Raw genomic sequence first — 17,500 nt, 5'->3', positions numbered from 1 at the left:
TAATCATAAAATCATACGACCTAAACAAATCACAAAGAACCGCAATACATTACGCGGCCGATTCCTCTCCCTTGCCGTGACGTGGCTACCCCTTGACCTTCCCGTCACCAGACTATGCGGAATGAAAATCGCAGGCATAATTTGCGCTCCAAACTAGGTGCCTTTCCCATTTGCGAGGGAACGGCGTTGGCGGCAGTTCAAAAGCGTTAAATCATATTTCTCATTTCTAAAAAAGCACTTTGCGAAATAGGTCGAGGGCTGGCAGGGTGAAGAAACAACAACGTAACAGCAGGAGCAGGGTGCAGGAGGGGGTGAGAGGGGGGGAGGGGGAAGGAGTGAGAGAATGGAAGGGGGAGGGGTTGAGCAGGGGACAGGGGAGGTGGCAAGAAAGGGGGGGGGGGGTAAGAGCATAGGGGAAGAGAGAGAGAGAAGATTGGAGTAGTTCCACATGAAAAAATAAGGGAGTTTCATAATGCATATGCAGGGTCTAAGATGCACGGCAGCCATACTAAAGATTTAAATTTATCAAAACGGTTTCAAATTCCAATTTTGTTTTACAGGTGACATACGCCTTGTAAACGCATCTATTCACCAGGCCTCCTTCGCCCGCAAAAAACTCCACAGGAACTCGAGTACATTCCCCGCCGTGCAGGTCAAGAAGCCCTTTGCGCCAGACGCCTCTCCCTAGCAGACATGACCCGAGTCCTGTGACTCACCCGGCTACTTGAGGCCAGTTTTTATCTTGGATGCGAGAGAAAAAATAACAATTCGGCGCGAGGTTGCATTCATCTCCTCGCACCTGACGCAAGCTTCCCTCCCAACGCCCTAAAACCAGTACTAAAATCAGTGGTGACTTGCCAAGTTAACACCGCCTGGACACCTGTTCGATGGTGTTTTGACATTAACTACCTTCCTTTCATCTTTGGCACATATAGCGGTGCATACTCACACGCGCGCGCGCACGCACACAAAACACACACACACATATATATATACATACAAACAAGCACACATTCAAACCCCACCCAAGAAGTGATGGCAGGACATCAGAGACAAAGTGGGCGAGTAACCTGCCCAGTATATTATCATACAGAAAACACACCATTACGAAGTAGCCCCGGGTGAGAGCCACACTCACTGGCCATTATATCCCCCTCTGGGGAGGGGGGGGGGGGAGTCCAGCGGGCGGAAAAAAGAATGACCATTACATTAGCATCGGCCGCACACAAGGGGTAAGGTCAATCTGCGCCGCAGATATAAGCAAGTCCCGAGGATGATTGCTCTACAATTTTCACTGCTGCAGTGACTCATAGCGATATCTACGTGCCTTCTTATTCACGATGTATTCACCTGCCACTAAGTTCCTCCTCGAGTTAGAGATACCTTTCTCTCTAAGCCATATAGGGCCTGTGCGTCCGCTTGCCCTCTAACGAGTCGTCAGCAGCAGATCCCTCCGTAAACCATGCTCCGCTCCCTCGTATATCTCCATTATCTAGTAGCCCTCGTTTGGGATCCCCCCCCCCCCGGCCCCGCCATAGAGTCCCTTAGCTCACCAGGCCGCAATGCTGCTTCCCCTCTACTTTCCCCTCAGCTGGTGGCATGGTGGAGCTGGGGGTGGTGGGGGAGGGGGGTAATGAGAGGGCAGACGTCGCATTCCTCCCTTCCCTTACCCTCCTCCCTCTACCCCCTCCTCCCCCCTACCCCCTCTCCCCCTCCGCTCCTACCGCTTCCAACCAACACATTCCCTTTCGGTTCTAGCTCTTCCTCTCGCTACATGTATCACTGCCCTCGGTAATGGCACGGGAGAATGTAAATTTATTTCACAAAACCACTCAACTCCCGCAACAAAGGTAATGCCACTCCACCAGGGGAAGAGGGGCGGTGGTATGTGCTTCTAAATTCAGAGAGCGAAATAAAGGAACAAAGCTGGCGAGGGGTAACCCCAAGAGGAGACGAGACAGTCAATGTTTATAATGACGCCCAGGAAACTGACTCACCACCACGCGGGCGATGCATGTGCATGCAAAACCACTTAATTCCCTTGCAACTTCCTTGACACAGCTCGTTTAAACAGACCAGCATCCGGCACCCATATACGTCCGGATAGCGGACGGCGACTAAGAACATAAAATAAGGACGAAGACGGAAAAAATAAAGTAAAAAATAATCATATTAAACAGTGTTTCACACGAACTGAAACACGTAGCCCAAGATCCATCTCTTGGAGAAAACATCTTCACCCTCCACTGGTGAAGGGGGCCGAAGAATGGCTGTCCTGAGCACCATAAATAAGGTTAAGGGCTGCCTCCGTTCGAATTCATTATGCTTCGAATTACTAAAATCAATATTTTAAGCTAACGAATGCCTTAGGATATGAGAGAGAGAGAGCGAGAGAGAGAGCGAGAGAGAGAGAGAGAGAGAGAGAGAGAGAGAGAGAGAGAGAGAGAGAGAGAGAGAGAGAGAGAGAGAGAGAGAGAGAGAGAGAGAGAGAGAGAGAGAGAGAAGAGGAGAAGAGAGGGAGAGAGAGAGAGAGAAGAGAGAGAAAGAGAGAAAGAGAGGAGAGAGAGAGAGAGAGAGAGAGAGAGAGAGAGAGAGAGAGAGAGAGAGGAGAGCGAGAGAGAGAGAGAGAGAGAGAAGAGAGAGAGAGAAGAGAGAGGGAGAGAGAGAGAGAGAGAGAGAGAGAGAAGAGAGAGAGAGAGAGAGAGAGAGAGAGAGAGAGAGAGAGAGAGAAAGAGAAAGAGAAAGAGAAAGAGAAAGAGAAAGAGAAAGAGAAAGAGAAAGAGAAAGAGAAAGAGAAAGAGAGAGACTGAGACTCATGGAGCTTCTCACTACCAATACAATTGTGATACAAACTACCTTTTCCGGAACACCAATGTTTCGCAGCTCAGCCTTCCAGCCTTCCAGCCTTCCAGCCAACCACCCACCAAAAGAGATTGATTCCGCGCGACCAACATACCTGCAAAACAAGAGAAATAAACATTAGAGAAGTCAAATCACTGTAAACCTCAAACACATGAAGTATGTAGAGCTCCGCCCGTCACGCGAGTGGTGATGCCATGTTACCACCCAAACAACCCCGGCGTAATCAAGAGCCAGCTGGAGATAATAAGACCCAATCAGGCATCATTGGCACTTCCGGCACTTCCTCCCGCCCTCCCTACCCCGTCCATCCAGGTGGCAGGGACCCCGCCTCTGGTACTCCCATGGTGAACCGTTTGTACCTCCCGCTGTTGGTGCTAGTGGAGACGGTACTCATAGGCGGGCCCATCACGTGACTGTATAATGCATCGCTGGACACAGAGAGCAAGCGAAGGGACCCGTGTGAGCCCAGCTTGGCTCTGCTATTTACATGTTAAATGGTGAGCTTGTACTTCCAGGCTGGACGCACGCCTAAACGCCAATATATTACAGCAATCAATGCAAGGAGAGAGGGTCTGCCGACCCCTCCCGCACATGTACAGAAAAAGCGAGAATTTTTCTCTTTGCTGTCATTACGAATTCCGTTTGTTTTTGGGCGGCGTTACTTAAGCTATGGACACCTACGTCCACCTGGAGATTCCAACAGATGTACAAGCTTACAAAAGAAAGTGACCAGAAACAACGAGTTTATTGAAATACAGACACTTCATTCTCAAAGTAGTCTCGCTTCCCGGACCTTAATATCGGCACCGCGTCCCATCTGACTCTCACCAATGGCGCACTTGGGACATACTCATGTTTATTCGCTCACTCATTTCGACACAGTAGATCGATGCGAACCGTTGTCCTGGATACAGTCGACTCTGTCTATTACATATGCATTATACATTTGATGATCTCTTCAGTCTATCAAACATGCATAATTACTAATGAAATGCATAGTTTTTGTAATCTACTGACTGAAATTCAAGAGTACTTTCATCTACTATGATAAAATTTCAATTTTGGACTTTCACAGATAAGAAATTTAAAGTTAATGTAAGTGGGACACACAGGCAAACATTTCAATAGCCATCGATTACTGACTTAAAACTGATCAAAGGAGACATTTGGCAGTCTGGCTCCCCGGGTGAAATCAGTCCCTCCACCCTCCCCTTCCCAGCAACTTAATAAAACGTCTTTCTTCCTTTGTATCTCAACCGGGAGAAAAATAAAGGCACACAAAAAAACGCGTCACAAAAGAAAGGTTCATTTCAACCTGGCGAGAAGCCCCACTAGTGCCAGGATGCGACGAAGAGAAATTTGTCTGTGGCGAAGGATAAATCATAAATAGCCAGAGATCCTGACGTGGCACTCCCCTCCAGGCAGTGCCACCCGCTGCATACTCACTCCCTGAGCGCCTTCTTTACTCCAACCGAAAGCAATTGCCTCACGTTACCCAGATGTCACATCCCAAGGGTGAAGACATCAAAACTAGATAAATACCAAAGAGAGAAAGAATAAAAAGAAAAAAAAAATACAAAATTAGTAGAAGATGGAGAGAAGAAAGAAAGAGATCGCGAGCTGGTAGCTTCCCCACATGGCTTAAGAGGTCAAGCTAATGGCTGGGCACGGCCGAGCGACTCCGATAAGGACACGTGCACGGCGGGACAAAGAGAATCAAAACCCGCGATCGACAGCTGGCGAGGACAGCGATCAGTGGGTCGAGAAGATGTCCCAAGTGGATCCGACCCGAGGCAGATAACGGAGGGCATGACTCTATCCTGGGTGGTGGGAGGGGGGCAGGGTGGGAATGCAATGAGGCTGAGGGTGGCCATGGGTAGGGCAAGGCAGGGCAGGACGAAGGGAGGGGCGTGGCACACAGCTGGCACTGTGCCTGGTCTTGGTACTGGCTCTGAAATCCGCCTCGCAGATCTTATCACTACTTGTCATCCTCCCACGACACGTACATGCATCTTACACGGGGGAAAGCGATTCACTTGGCTGATACAAATGTCCTGCAATCAAAATATGACTCATGACTATCCCAAGGTTGCAAATGAACACCAGTGCTAATCGCGATTCTAGTCACAGGTCAAAAATACCCTAAAGGCTCCACCGCCACACTACACTGTACATAAGCCTTATGCGTGGAACTGGTTTTCATCACATAAACCAGGTAACTAGCAGGTCTCAAGCATGCGGCAACTGGCACCGCGAGTTAGACAATCAGGCGATGAGTGAAAAGCGAGGTTTGGCGCTCGCCCACACACCCGGGACACACACACACACACAAGCGCGTATCTTACTCTCCCTTCACACTTCACACTGTTTTCTTCTTTTCTTTCACTTTCTTTCCCTTCCCTATCCTACTTTCGTTCTCTCTCTCTTCCTTCACAACTCACTTTCTCTATCTTCTATATATTTTCCTGAATCTTGAACATCATTATCACTACGATCACCAACATGATCATGATCATCATCACCATCACCATCATCATCCTCATCCCCGGGACTTCACCAACACGAGAAGTCGGCCAAGATCCCTCCTCCCCTCATGAGAAGCCTCAAAAGAGGGATCGCAGGCAAACTCGGTGTCACGTCCCGCAGCAACACCACCAGATGATGGGCAGGGATACATGGCGACCAATCAAGGTGGCTGAGCTGGAGGCGAGTAATGTGTGTCACTGTCTTACTGTCAAGGTCTTCGCCACACACGACATGCTGTGACGGCAACGTGACACTGACACGAGAGGGTCCCACTGGCCGTGTGAAGGACCTTGGGAAATAAAAACTCGGCACTGGTTTACAAACTATGTTCCTGTTCGCCAACGTGGCTACACGCATGAAAACACAAATCTATTTCGGAACAGCCTCAAAATACAACGCCGAGCATTAATGGCAGAGACACATTTGGAAACGCGCGTCACCTCGTCTCCCGCGGTGGCTAGAGGCTCACCCCTCACGCTTAAGCACCTGGATGAGAGGCCAACAGGTAATCCGTCAGGGAGCCGCGAGGTGGCGCCAGCGACAGTGCCAAACTATGCGGCGTAACATGAAGGAGTTTTGGCATTAGCGGATGATAAGCAAAACTGTCTTTCGCAGCTGTACAAGTTGACATACATACGCATACGCACGTGCGCGCGCGCGCGCACACACACACACACACACACACACGGAGGAGTGGGAGAGAAAGAACGGGAGAAAGGTAGGGAAGGAGAGGGAAGGAGAGGGAATGAGAGGGAGGGAGAGGGGGCGGAGGGGGAGGGGGAGGGGGAGGGGGAGGGGGGGGGAGGGAGAGGGAGAGGAGAGAGGAGAGGGGAGAGAGAGGGGGAGGAGAGAGAGAGAGAGAGAGAGAGGAGAGAGAGAGAGAGAGAGAGAGAGAGAGAGAGAGAGAGAGAGAGAGAGAGAGAGAGAGAGAGAGAGACAGAGCAACATATTCACGAATAAACAGACAAGCAGAAATTGAGCCTAAGTGTCAGCGAGTGGTGTTGGTAAATAATATCAGCGGTCACTGCTTAACATAGCTAACGCGTGATATTACTATTTTTCATGCATTTAAGTATTCTTTGCAAGACCTCAAGACCCACAAAGCGAAATTGTGCCAAATCATGAAAAGCTCTCTTGTGATAAATATTCACCGACAGACGTTATTCTAACAGGCATTACCTTTCACAGATACATATAATTGCAAAGAAGATAAAACAATATCCCAAATATAGCATTATATCACACAAAATGAAACCAAATATTACCTGCCAAAGTCCAGTAAATGGTACCACGACACCAATTTAAAAAATAACTTACATGTAAAAGCCGTTTCAAGATCTTCCTACTTGTCAACTTTACGATGCTTAGTAGACAAGTGTTTTTATTAAACTGGTTCGAGGTTGCAGTTTAAAACGTCTTATCAAATCCTATTAGTTGAAAACATTCTCAGCTAGTGACAGCATGTACACCCACATCCCCACGAGACTAGTTGCCGTGTGCGTTTACGAACAAAACTAAAGCGCTACCAGAGTGGTGTGAAACTAAACGGGAAGAAAATATGAAGAACTAAATCCGTTGTCGGATTATTGGAGGGACTCAGGTATTGGAGGCGCGCGTCGGAGGTATGCGAAAGAGCAACAAAGTAGTTTTTTCCCTTTTTATTTAAGTCCAGTTAACGGGCTTAAACCGGTTAAACGGAATGGCTTTCAGTGACCCGACATACATTACCTGTGGAACGAGGTGGTAGAGCAATTATCTGAGGACGGGGCGGTGTGGCCGACGTTATTGGAAGAGCAGGAAGGGAGGCGCTCGTTATTGCAAGAGACCGATTCAGGGCGACCGAGCAAGTTCCCCGCCGAGATAGAGGAGGGGAAGAGTAGGAACAGGAGGAAGGAGGAGGAGGAGGAAAAGAAAGAGGAAGAAAAGAAGAAGAAGGAGGAGAAGAAGGAGATAGAGGAGGAGGAAGTGAAGGAGGAGATGGAGGAGGAGGAGGAGGAGGAGATGGAGGAGGAGGAGGAAGTGAAGGAGGAGATGGAGGAGGAGGAGGAAGTGGAGGAGGAGGAGGAGGAGGAGGAGGAGGAGGAGGAGGAGGAGGAGGAGGAGGAGGAGGAGGAGGAGGAGGAGGAAGTGAAGGAGGAGGAGGAGGAGGAGGAGGAAGTGAAGGAGGAGATGGAGGAGGAGGAGGAGGAGGAGGAGGAGGAGGAGGAGGAGGAGGAGGAGGAGGAGATGGAGGAGGAGATGGAGGAGGAGGAGGAGGAGGAGGAGGAGGAGGAGGAGGAGGAGGAGGAGGAGGGGCTTACGCAGTCATTAGAGAAGGCGGCGGGACGACTCGAGCTCAGCACTTAATGGGAAGGGAGGCACTAGCTTCAACCACGACGAGACCGAGGGTTTCGAAGCCAGCACCGCTCAAGTGGGTTTCGGAGGCTGCTCTAGCGTGCAGAGCCTCGCTCGAAAGATAAAGAATGTTCTCAAGGAAACACGGCATCATTTGGCGACAAATTTCGAGGACATCTATAGGAGGGGGGAGTCACTCCAATGAGTAATCGACAACGTTAATTTCTTTGACACAAAACACAATATATTTCTCTGGCCGTCGTTACCACCCGCATCCTCATTTATGGGCGATTTACAGAGCCCATTCCGACCGCTCTTTCTCCAACTAGTCCTTTTTAACGCCCCATTCACAGGCCAACTCTCTTTTTACTGCCTCCAGCCTTATCCACCTCCCCTTCCCCCTTGCCGCCACGTTATCGGATGCTTCTCCTCCGCCCTCTGTTTCTCCCCTTCCTTCCCCTCCTCCTTTCTCCAGCTCGTTTGCCCTTACCTGCCTCCGTCCAATTATCAATAAACAATTACACGGTGGAATGCAGCCGGCGTCACACCATGGCAACACCCCGTCCATCCCGTCCCCTCTCTCGCCACCGTCCCCTTTCCCTATTTCCTCTTGCCTTTCCCTCACTTCCTCGTCACTATTCCGTTGCTCCCTTCCTCTTGCTCGTCTGACCGAGCCTGTAGTCTCGCTCTGCTGCAACCAAATTCAAATGCGTCCCATTTTCTCTCCGTGTTTCACGCTCACAGGGGAAAGCCAGAAATATACACGTGGCTCCTATATCGTCCCCGGTGCATCGTCGCACCTCCGCCGAAGCGTGCACGGCGAACTAGTTGTCAAACATGAGATGCACGAGCCCCCCCCCCCCCCCCGACACCTACCAGCAGGCGACACCAGAGATCTGCACAAAGACAACAAACCTCCTTCGGGACTGGTCTCCCCCCTTCTTTCCTGTCACACCTCACGACGAGACCTCGCATGTGTGTAGTTTGTTTATCTTCAAATAATACTTGCCATGCTAGAGTTGTCTGACTGTCTATTGTTATGATATAACATAAAAAGCTACGAAGAGATATAAAATACAATCGGCATACACATACTCCCATAGGCAATCTTTATCACATAAATAACCCAAGTGACATTAGACAAAGGGCGGGAATGGCTAGCCGTAAACTGAACATAGTTCCCCTTCATGTTCCCCTCGTCACGCCCCCTCCCCCTACTTGACAGAAGCCAGCATAGCTAACGTGCCTCCTCTAACCCCCACACAGCGCCCACAAACCACACGCCCCTTCCAAGTATAGGTCTGGATAGGGATAATTCAGCCCCATCACACACAATTATAACAGCTTGATGTCGCATGCGGTAGGCTGTCAGAAAGCAAGCCTTTTAAACGTATCAAATTTCGAATTGGATTGATAAGGACAGATGTGAATCATCGCGCCTATCGAACGATGTTCCGCGCCTCCCCCCCCCCACTCCCCCCGTACCCGAGGTTTCCCTTACCGTTCGGCTCGTCTTCCAAGCTGTCGTAGTCGTCGTAGTCGCTGTAGAGCGTCTGGTAGCGATGGCTCCTCGAGGCCTCCAGCTCCTGGATCCATGACCTCAGGTCGTCGATCTTCAGGAGCGCCTCGAGGTCAAAGTTGAGGGCGGAGGACATGCCGCCCGCGTGGTGGTGATGGTGGTGGTGGTGATGGTGAAGGAGACTCAGCCGCTGGGGCGTGTCGTCCTGCCCAGGGAGCCGGTGCATCCTTCCACGACACACGGCACACTTGTGCTCGAACAACTCGAGGGTTTCAACTCCTTCACAGCACTCGTGTTCTTTCGCTCGTCTTCATTATTTACACAGCGATTAATAATCTTAGCATAATACACACGCCAATTTCTTCGATACACATTTGTTTTCACTTAACATTCACTGCAGGATGAGACGATATTATAATATAAATCAACAGAAGGCTAAACCAAATAATATTTCTTCACTGTAATTATTCACACCTTTGACTCTTCTTATTGTTACCCCCGCAATTCCACAAGGTCGTACACACCTTTATGGGAACAATGACAATAACTCGGAATCAACTGGATCACAGGAACAAGTATGATATGTGAGCGCACGCTGTGTTTACGCTGTTAATGGGATGGCACTATAAACAATAACACGTGATACGTAAGAGCCAACCCACCTCAACCTCACAAAAAAAACGAGTAAGCTTTGTGATATCCCACGGGAGCCGTAAAAGGGTCGACCGCCAGTTTCCTGAAGGTTTCTTTTGACGAAGAAGCCTGCACTATCCCAGACGGCGCGAGGTAACCCCCAAGATCCTTCAGGACTCTTAGCGCTACCCCGACTGCCACACGAGACGCTCATGACTCACTCGCCCCGAACACTCGCCCTATACATCGAAGTTTATTATCACAGCTCTCTCTGGCAAGCATAACTCCTTCCCGTGATCAGATGTTCACCGTCGCAGCTGTACGTGGCTATGCCTCCGAGCTCCCCATTGCAGAGCTCATGTTATTACAAACTATGTTCTTTGGCCTAATCCATTCCATTGTTATTTTTTCATCTACGAGGGAAAACAAAATAAAATGTATCAAAATGTAATCCATCTTGAATAAAAATAAACAGCTTGTTAGTTATGAGGCTCGCAATATACTCGTTCACTGATACACAAGTTTTCATTCCTCTCACTCCGCCCCCCCCCCCCACATTCGCCCAACCTTTAACTATCCCACCTTATCTATCTTAGTTTATCCAGATCCAACCCATTGAACACAAAGGTTACATCAAGCATCTTCATAAACCAAAAACCTCATTTCTAAGCGGCCACATAACGCTACCTTACGATATTCGAGAAAAAGTCCCCTCTCACGGTTGATGACTTCATAACATTTCATCACTCTGATCTCCTGTTTATTCATATCCTTTATCCTGCGTTTATCCTGGGCTTGGACCATGATTACCATCCCGCCGTGCCAGCTGAAATCCCACCGGCCACGTGGTATCCTAATCCCCCAGTGTTTAGTTAAGAATTTCAACGGTGGGACGCCTAGATAAACAGAGCCCCAGCACCCCCCGACGACGTCCCGTGTTGAGGCACCTCCACCCATCCCGCAAGAACACACCGACCTGAGCAAGGCCTGAGCCGACGCGAAGCACACTTGACGTGACGAATGACATGACTACGCCCATTAAATAAAGATCAAAGCTTTCATACAGCAGGAGGAGCGAGCAACCAGGAGCCGGCGTGGGAGAGCCAATATCTCCAAGGGCGACTCGTTCGGGGAGGAGATTAAACTTGGAATAACAAAACGGCAATTACGGCAGGAAGCACTGCTCATGAAGGGCCAATATCCAGCCCGCTTTAACAACACGTTTTAATTACGACAGGCCGACAGAGGTCTCTCCTCTTGCGGACGACTAATTACGGCTCAAACTTAGAAGAAGAAGAGGAAAAAAGACCCTCTCTGATTGATAATAAAGGATTTATTATCCTAACTTTTTTTTCCCTCCTCGACTCTGGGAGCAAACATCTCGCGAGGACCACACGGGGGGAAGTGTTTATATGGCGGAGGCAAAAGGCCAGAGTCTCGAGAGGTAAACACAGACGCGATGTTCTCTCCCCTGTCCGCGTTCTCCGGTGCCAGATTCCGCCGACCTCTATCGCTGCCGAGATCTCAAAGCTGACTCAGACGCTTTCTCATGTACTACCCCCCTCCCCTAACCAACAGCCACCCCTCTTGCTCCAACTCTATCAGCACAACTACCACCGTTATTAATTGCCTTCCCTCCCCCCTTCTCCTTCCCTTTCTAATTGTTGTCACTCCTGCAGTATCTCCTTCCCCTCCTTCCTCCTCCGTTTCTCGCATTTACGTCTCATGTCCAGACATCGTCTTTCCCCTTGCCCTATCCTTGTCTCATTTTCTTTTCGATTTATCCGCTGATAATTATAGCGAGTTCCTCCCTTCGCTATTGCACTCTTCTCTGCCTTCCCCTCTGCGAAATCCGCCACAATATATATCACGTCTAACTTTCCCCTTGATGCAGAATCGTCCCTCTCCTCGCTTCCCCTTTCTCCCTTTTTCTCTAACTTACTCGCACTCACTCACTCACTCACTCACTTACTCACTCACTCACTCACTCACTCACTTACTCACTCTCTCTCCTCGTATTCCCTTTCATACCGAACAATAAGCTTAGTGCTGTACCATGTACAGTATATTGATCAATAACTGTCTAAAGCGGGCTGTAACCCCCGAATAAAAGCATATTATCTATGATAATACCTTCCATTTCGATAATCACAATAATATTTATTGTCTGCACGAGTTAAACCATTTGGATGATTCACCAAAATATATATACTTATTTATCTACTAATTTATCCGTATATCAAAATAAATTTTGCAAAGAGAACAATTTCACATAAAAGGCTGTTGCAAATGGAAAAAAAATGTCCTCTGCCCGAGCCGCCGGAGACCAGGTCGGGCCGGGGCAAGGGACCGCCGAGACAAACGATGACACGAGAGCAGTAACGGCGCCACGGGACACCACGGGTCAAAAGGTGAACGAGGACACAGGACCCGTTTGACTAAACTTCTCTTCGTTGCTAACTACCCTTCACCTAACCCACTTTAACCCCGACATACCGTCGACAGAACTTCCAACTTCGGTACACAAACATAAAACAGAAAGCATGCCGCTTGCTGTGGCCCCTCCCGCTTGGGGATCTTAAAGTGAATTCAAATACATAAATGGAGCCACATCCAGCCCGTGTGCAGGCTGAACGACGCGGAGTCACCAATATCTAATGGTTGTATTAGGGACACTAAGACTCCGCATACTCCGCCGCATCTGGCGCGGAACAGGTTGAGCAAGAGGGCAAGGGGGATGCGAGACTCGACCGCGTTTGACCAGAAAGGTTGGGACAGGCTATAAGGATGTCGTTACAACCATAATGTCACAATTGTTGGGGTAACGCAAGTTATTACTGGATCAATCGTTTTAGATTTTAACAAAACAACATTCGAACTGATGTGAATATACCATGCATTACACCGAATAAATAAACCTGACACATACTATTTGCACACTCTCTAAAGGTGCGTCTAAACACGACCCAACCTGTTTGACATGGTATGCCTGTTCTAACATTACTTTTCAACCATCCGCACTTTTCAGTGTTTCTCAGGATAAACTTAACTCGTGTTATAAAAAAAGAGTTCAACGACCTGCAACCCAAATGGACTACTGATCACGTGACCCGCTGTTGACAAAGCCTCGGACGCCTCGGAAAATGACACTGGCATCCACACCCGAGCACCGGATTAAAGTTACGGGTCGTCCCAGCAAAGGAATCTGCCAATTTGCGGATATATGCAAAGCTGCGACGATGCTCTGCCAGCAGGCCGGGGATCTGCCACGACGGGTAGGTAATAACATATTGGCCCTCTAACACGAACCATGTCCTGTGGATTCCTGCCATCAAGGGGAATATGGGGAAGTTTATGGTCTACACTCTGAATAATTAACACGGACCTACATGCAATGTGCCCGTAATAATGGCTATGAAGCTATTAAACATGTTTAATCGCCGTGCACGAGTGTTTAGTGTCTTGATAAATTACAACGCACCCGGTTTAATGCCACCACTCTCGTGACTATCTCGACGCATTACGTAAGCTTCGTCCAGCCGAACATTCAGTGCTCTTGGCCCGAATGGCGATTGCCTTTTTCCTCATTCATCTTTATGTGCACGAGAGAGGACGACGGAAATCGGCGCTGAATTGTGCCTTTCGCATTCCCTTCCCTCCTCGTCGCAGGCGTATTTCGGGTCCAACGCACACAAAGAACAGATGCAGTCGGGACCCGTTCGAAAAGGACCTAAACGTGCTCTGGCCGCCCGTATTCTTAGAAACAAACAAAGGAAGAGGCTGCGACGAAAGTTAACAAGCCCGAGTGAGAGTAATTGGGACTTATGGGCGGCAAATGGCGTCCTTGAAGTCCAACCGGGGGCGGCTAAGTGCACCACCCCCACGTGCTGACACCTTCTACACCTTCATCCTCCCATGATACACCCCATTAACACAACGACGAGCGAAGGCCGCGAAGGGACACTATATCTCTTTCGTACCACCCTATCTTCCCTATCTCTCCTCTCCCTTCGTCTCTCCTTTCTCCCAATCCCTCCATCGGACCTTTCTTCCCTCTCTCTATCTCCCACCATCACAACCCTCCCTTTCTCTCTCTATCTCTTTCCTTTCACACGCGTTTTCCTCCTCGACCCTATCACCCCCTGCCTTTTACATCTTCCAAACCTTCCCCTTCCAAGTCTCATTTTCCTCTCTCCTTATCTGGGTACGACACTCCTCGCTAAACCTTTGCCACAACAAGCAACAGAGAACACCCTCACGCACGCACGCACGCAAACACACTCCCCTACAAAACAAAGCGATAAAAAAATGACCACCGTTTATTTCTCCTTCTCTTTCTCCTTCGACGCCTACAGCAATTGATCTCGATTGCATTTGCTCTTCAGCTTCGCCTCGCACCGGTTCCTCTACGAACCCCTAACCCCCTCCCCCTCTTAACCCTCACCCTTTCGCACCCTTCAACCTTCTCATTCCTAATCACGAGCTACAAACAGCCTCCTAAAAGCCTCGCCCTCCACAACACATTCGCAACCCATAGCGATGAGCAAGCAACTTAAAAAAGAGAGGGATGAAGAAATTAGTCCGATAAAAGAGAGAGAGAGATGAAGGAATTTGCCAGTTAAAAAAGAGAGAGATGAAGAAATTAGTCCGATAACTAACAAAACAGCAGAGAAAATTCCCTCGTAAACAACACTTTATTCCCAGCCTCTGTTGGATGATAATCTCCCTTGTTTACCCGTCACAAAAAAACTTGCAATATGAGTCCTCTTGTTGAAACTAATAAAGATTACCGAGAATTGCAAGGTTCATTTCGTGACAAAGGAAGCCACATCACTCTTACATACACTTACCAGTCTCCATTACAAGGGTTATGATGTGTGTTTTGTCGTTTGTGTTCTAATGCGACAAAAGCTCTTTGATATTTGAGAGATGGCGCATCTAAACGGAAAGATAAAGGACCCAGCATATAAATGTGTACATGTGATACATGTAGATCTATCTCTATGCCATGTCAAGAAACAAACGCGGTTATATTCTGGTTGCAAAAAAAATGACATCTTTCTCATAAAGTTCCCGAGGGATGTTCACCATCACCGCCACCCTTATCACAATTCTTCTTCTATTCAATCCTAATGAAAGATAAACGAAAACAAATGGCATTACTGGCTACATTCATTCTCTCCTTCTCTTTCCCTCCCCTCTTCTCTCTCTATCTCTATCACACACACACACACACACACACACACACACACACACACACACACACACACACACACACACACACACACACACACACACACACACACACACACACACACACACACACACACACACACACACATATGTCTGTGGTATATATGTGTGCGCGCGTGCACACAAATATACCACAAGCGTGGCTGATGTATTTTTTGAACTGTATATAAATGAATGAATGAATAAAGTATTGCCAAGAGACGCACCCTAATCCACACGTGATGACGATAAGTGAATCCTCCCTGAAGGAACTCGTACAGCATACGCACCGTGACCAACAGTTTGCCATTCACATCGAAGGGGAAAAGAAAAATGGCCAAGAAAAACCTCTTTCTTCCCCAACCTCCCCCTTCCCCCCAGCCCTGCCCACCCCACCCCCTGGACCTTCCTCCCATCTCAACCCTCTGGAAACAGCACTTCTTTCAAAACACAGCATATCTGCCACACGAATAATCTACTCATCAGAAGTCAGCACACACGCGGTCGTCTTTCATCCCTCCGTTGGCATCTGCGCGTTCCTCCCGGCGAGACATAACCTCAAGAAATATGTGAAGATCCAAGCTATTTCTTACAAGATGGCCTGACTATCTCGAGGGCGTCCCTGGCTTCTGCTGTATAAGAGCCTTCCTTCCTCACGACGACTGATGGAGGAAGGGCTTTGTGTCAGAAAAACACGGAAGGATCTCGCCTCGAAGGACTAGCACGTTCTCATATCCTACTGACGAACTAACTGTTCTAACACGCCTCAGGGATCCAGCGAAGGTTATCCTAGCACGCGTTCCCGGACAGTACCCGCGTTCTGCTTCAACACTCCGCCATTCATGTCCCTCGAACGGCTCCATCAATGAGGTGATTAAGTCGGTACTGTTTCGCGTGCCCATGTCACTGTCAACACCAAGACACGAGAGTCGCCTCGCAAGAAGGTAATTGCCATGGCGGCGGAAGGAGCCATCAACCCGTCCCTTCACGCACGCTGGCCCCGAGTGACTCATGTGAGGACGGCGATCCAATAAAGAAGGAATGAGAGAGAGAGAAACGGAAAGGCGGGGTCGAGAAAACAGGGCTTGAGTGAGTGGTTGGGCAAATGCGTGAGCGAGCGAGAGAGCGAGCCAGAGAGTGAGAGAGAGGGAGTGGGAGAATGAGAACAAGGAGGATGGGCGGTCATCTAATAACTTTATCAATTTATCAAAAACTGTGTCTCCATGTTGAGAAAAAGTAGTCCTTATCAAAAATTTTAGTTTAAGCCCGCCGTACATTTTTTTTATCAAACTTCTTTCAAAGTTATGCAAATTAACGTCTCCACTAACGGCTTAATTAATTAGTCAAGATCACATATTTCACACGTCAACTTCCTTCTATAAACATACAAAGACAGACAGTCTCGCACACACGCACGCAAGCGCACGCACACACATACACACGCACATACATACATACATACACGCACTTACACACACACATGCACGCGCACACACGTAATTACACACACGCACTTACACACACACACACATACACACACACACACACACACACACACACACACACACACACACACACACACACACACACACACACACACACACACGCCATACCCCTAACACTGCTCCCATGTGGCTCTGTCTCGCGTGTTACGTTACACAGCGAGCTGTGTTTTTTTAAGAGTGACGTCGCGTAAAGTGTCACTGCTCCTTCTGACAGCTCTCATACCTCAAGCACCACGTCACTCCCGTTACAGCTCTTCTTTTAGCTACGGAACTGTAACACTTCGTCGTTTTTCTGCCCGGAGTCTGCAGTCGTGATTCAGATACCTTGAGTCAATTAGATATGCATGCGAACTAGTGTCTTCCACGCCCTGTAATTTCCCGCTCGGGCGGCGGAGAAAACCTTCGCAAGACAGCTTCCTTGTGTTGACAATGTGTTACGTATCACGTGCTCAGGACCGAGGCCGATTCCGGGGAAATGGTATATTACATCTGGGAACCGAATGCACAGCCTCCCCCGCCCTCCTCTTCCCACTTCCCCCAGCATGCCTCACACCCGCCCAGGTTACATCAGGAACTACTTCTACAAGTACTTTTCTTGCTACTTGGGAAGGAAAAAGAATCTCTTCTGGTACACAGCAGCTCCGCGTTCTTGTCGTGACGGTGTATCTGGCGCACACGTAGGTAAACACGGGCGTATAAACACGTGTCACAAATAACTCTGTAAGTATCATCTTCCGTTTCACTGGCAGTGTCATTTAGTTCGACATTCTAAGGAAAAGGGGCACCCTCTTTTTCGAATTTCATTACCCAATAATTTGGAAGAGAGTTGGTAAAAATGACAATTTAATTGCTTGCCTTGTGATACCACTCAGCGTCCGCATAAAAACAC

The 17,500-nt window shown here is 48.7% G+C and overlaps 1 protein-coding gene across 19 annotated transcripts in view; it reads right to left on the bottom strand.

Annotated features, from left to right (window-relative positions):
* Positions 1-17,500, bottom strand: part of DIP2 (disco-interacting protein 2) — a 546,549-nt gene that overhangs the window by 67,270 nt on the left and 461,779 nt on the right. For 3 of the 19 annotated variants that reach the window (XM_086538148.1, XM_086538149.1, XM_086538150.1), the window contains exon 2: positions 9,224-9,635. The exons of the other annotated variants lie outside the window; for them this stretch is intronic. In XM_086538148.1, coding sequence (XP_086394274.1) covers positions 9,224-9,467 — 244 coding nt within the window. In that variant the 5' untranslated portion in view covers positions 9,468-9,635. The remainder of the gene's footprint in view (positions 1-9,223; positions 9,636-17,500) is intronic. 19 annotated transcript variants of the gene reach the window in all.

The sequence above is a fragment of the Penaeus japonicus genome, unplaced genomic scaffold (genome assembly GCF_977035675.1).
Source record: "Penaeus japonicus unplaced genomic scaffold, GWHDUDI00000001_assembly GWHDUDI00000006, whole genome shotgun sequence".
Lineage (NCBI taxonomy): Eukaryota > Metazoa > Arthropoda > Malacostraca > Decapoda > Penaeidae > Penaeus > Penaeus japonicus.
This window is presented reverse-complemented; position numbering and strand designations above follow the sequence as displayed.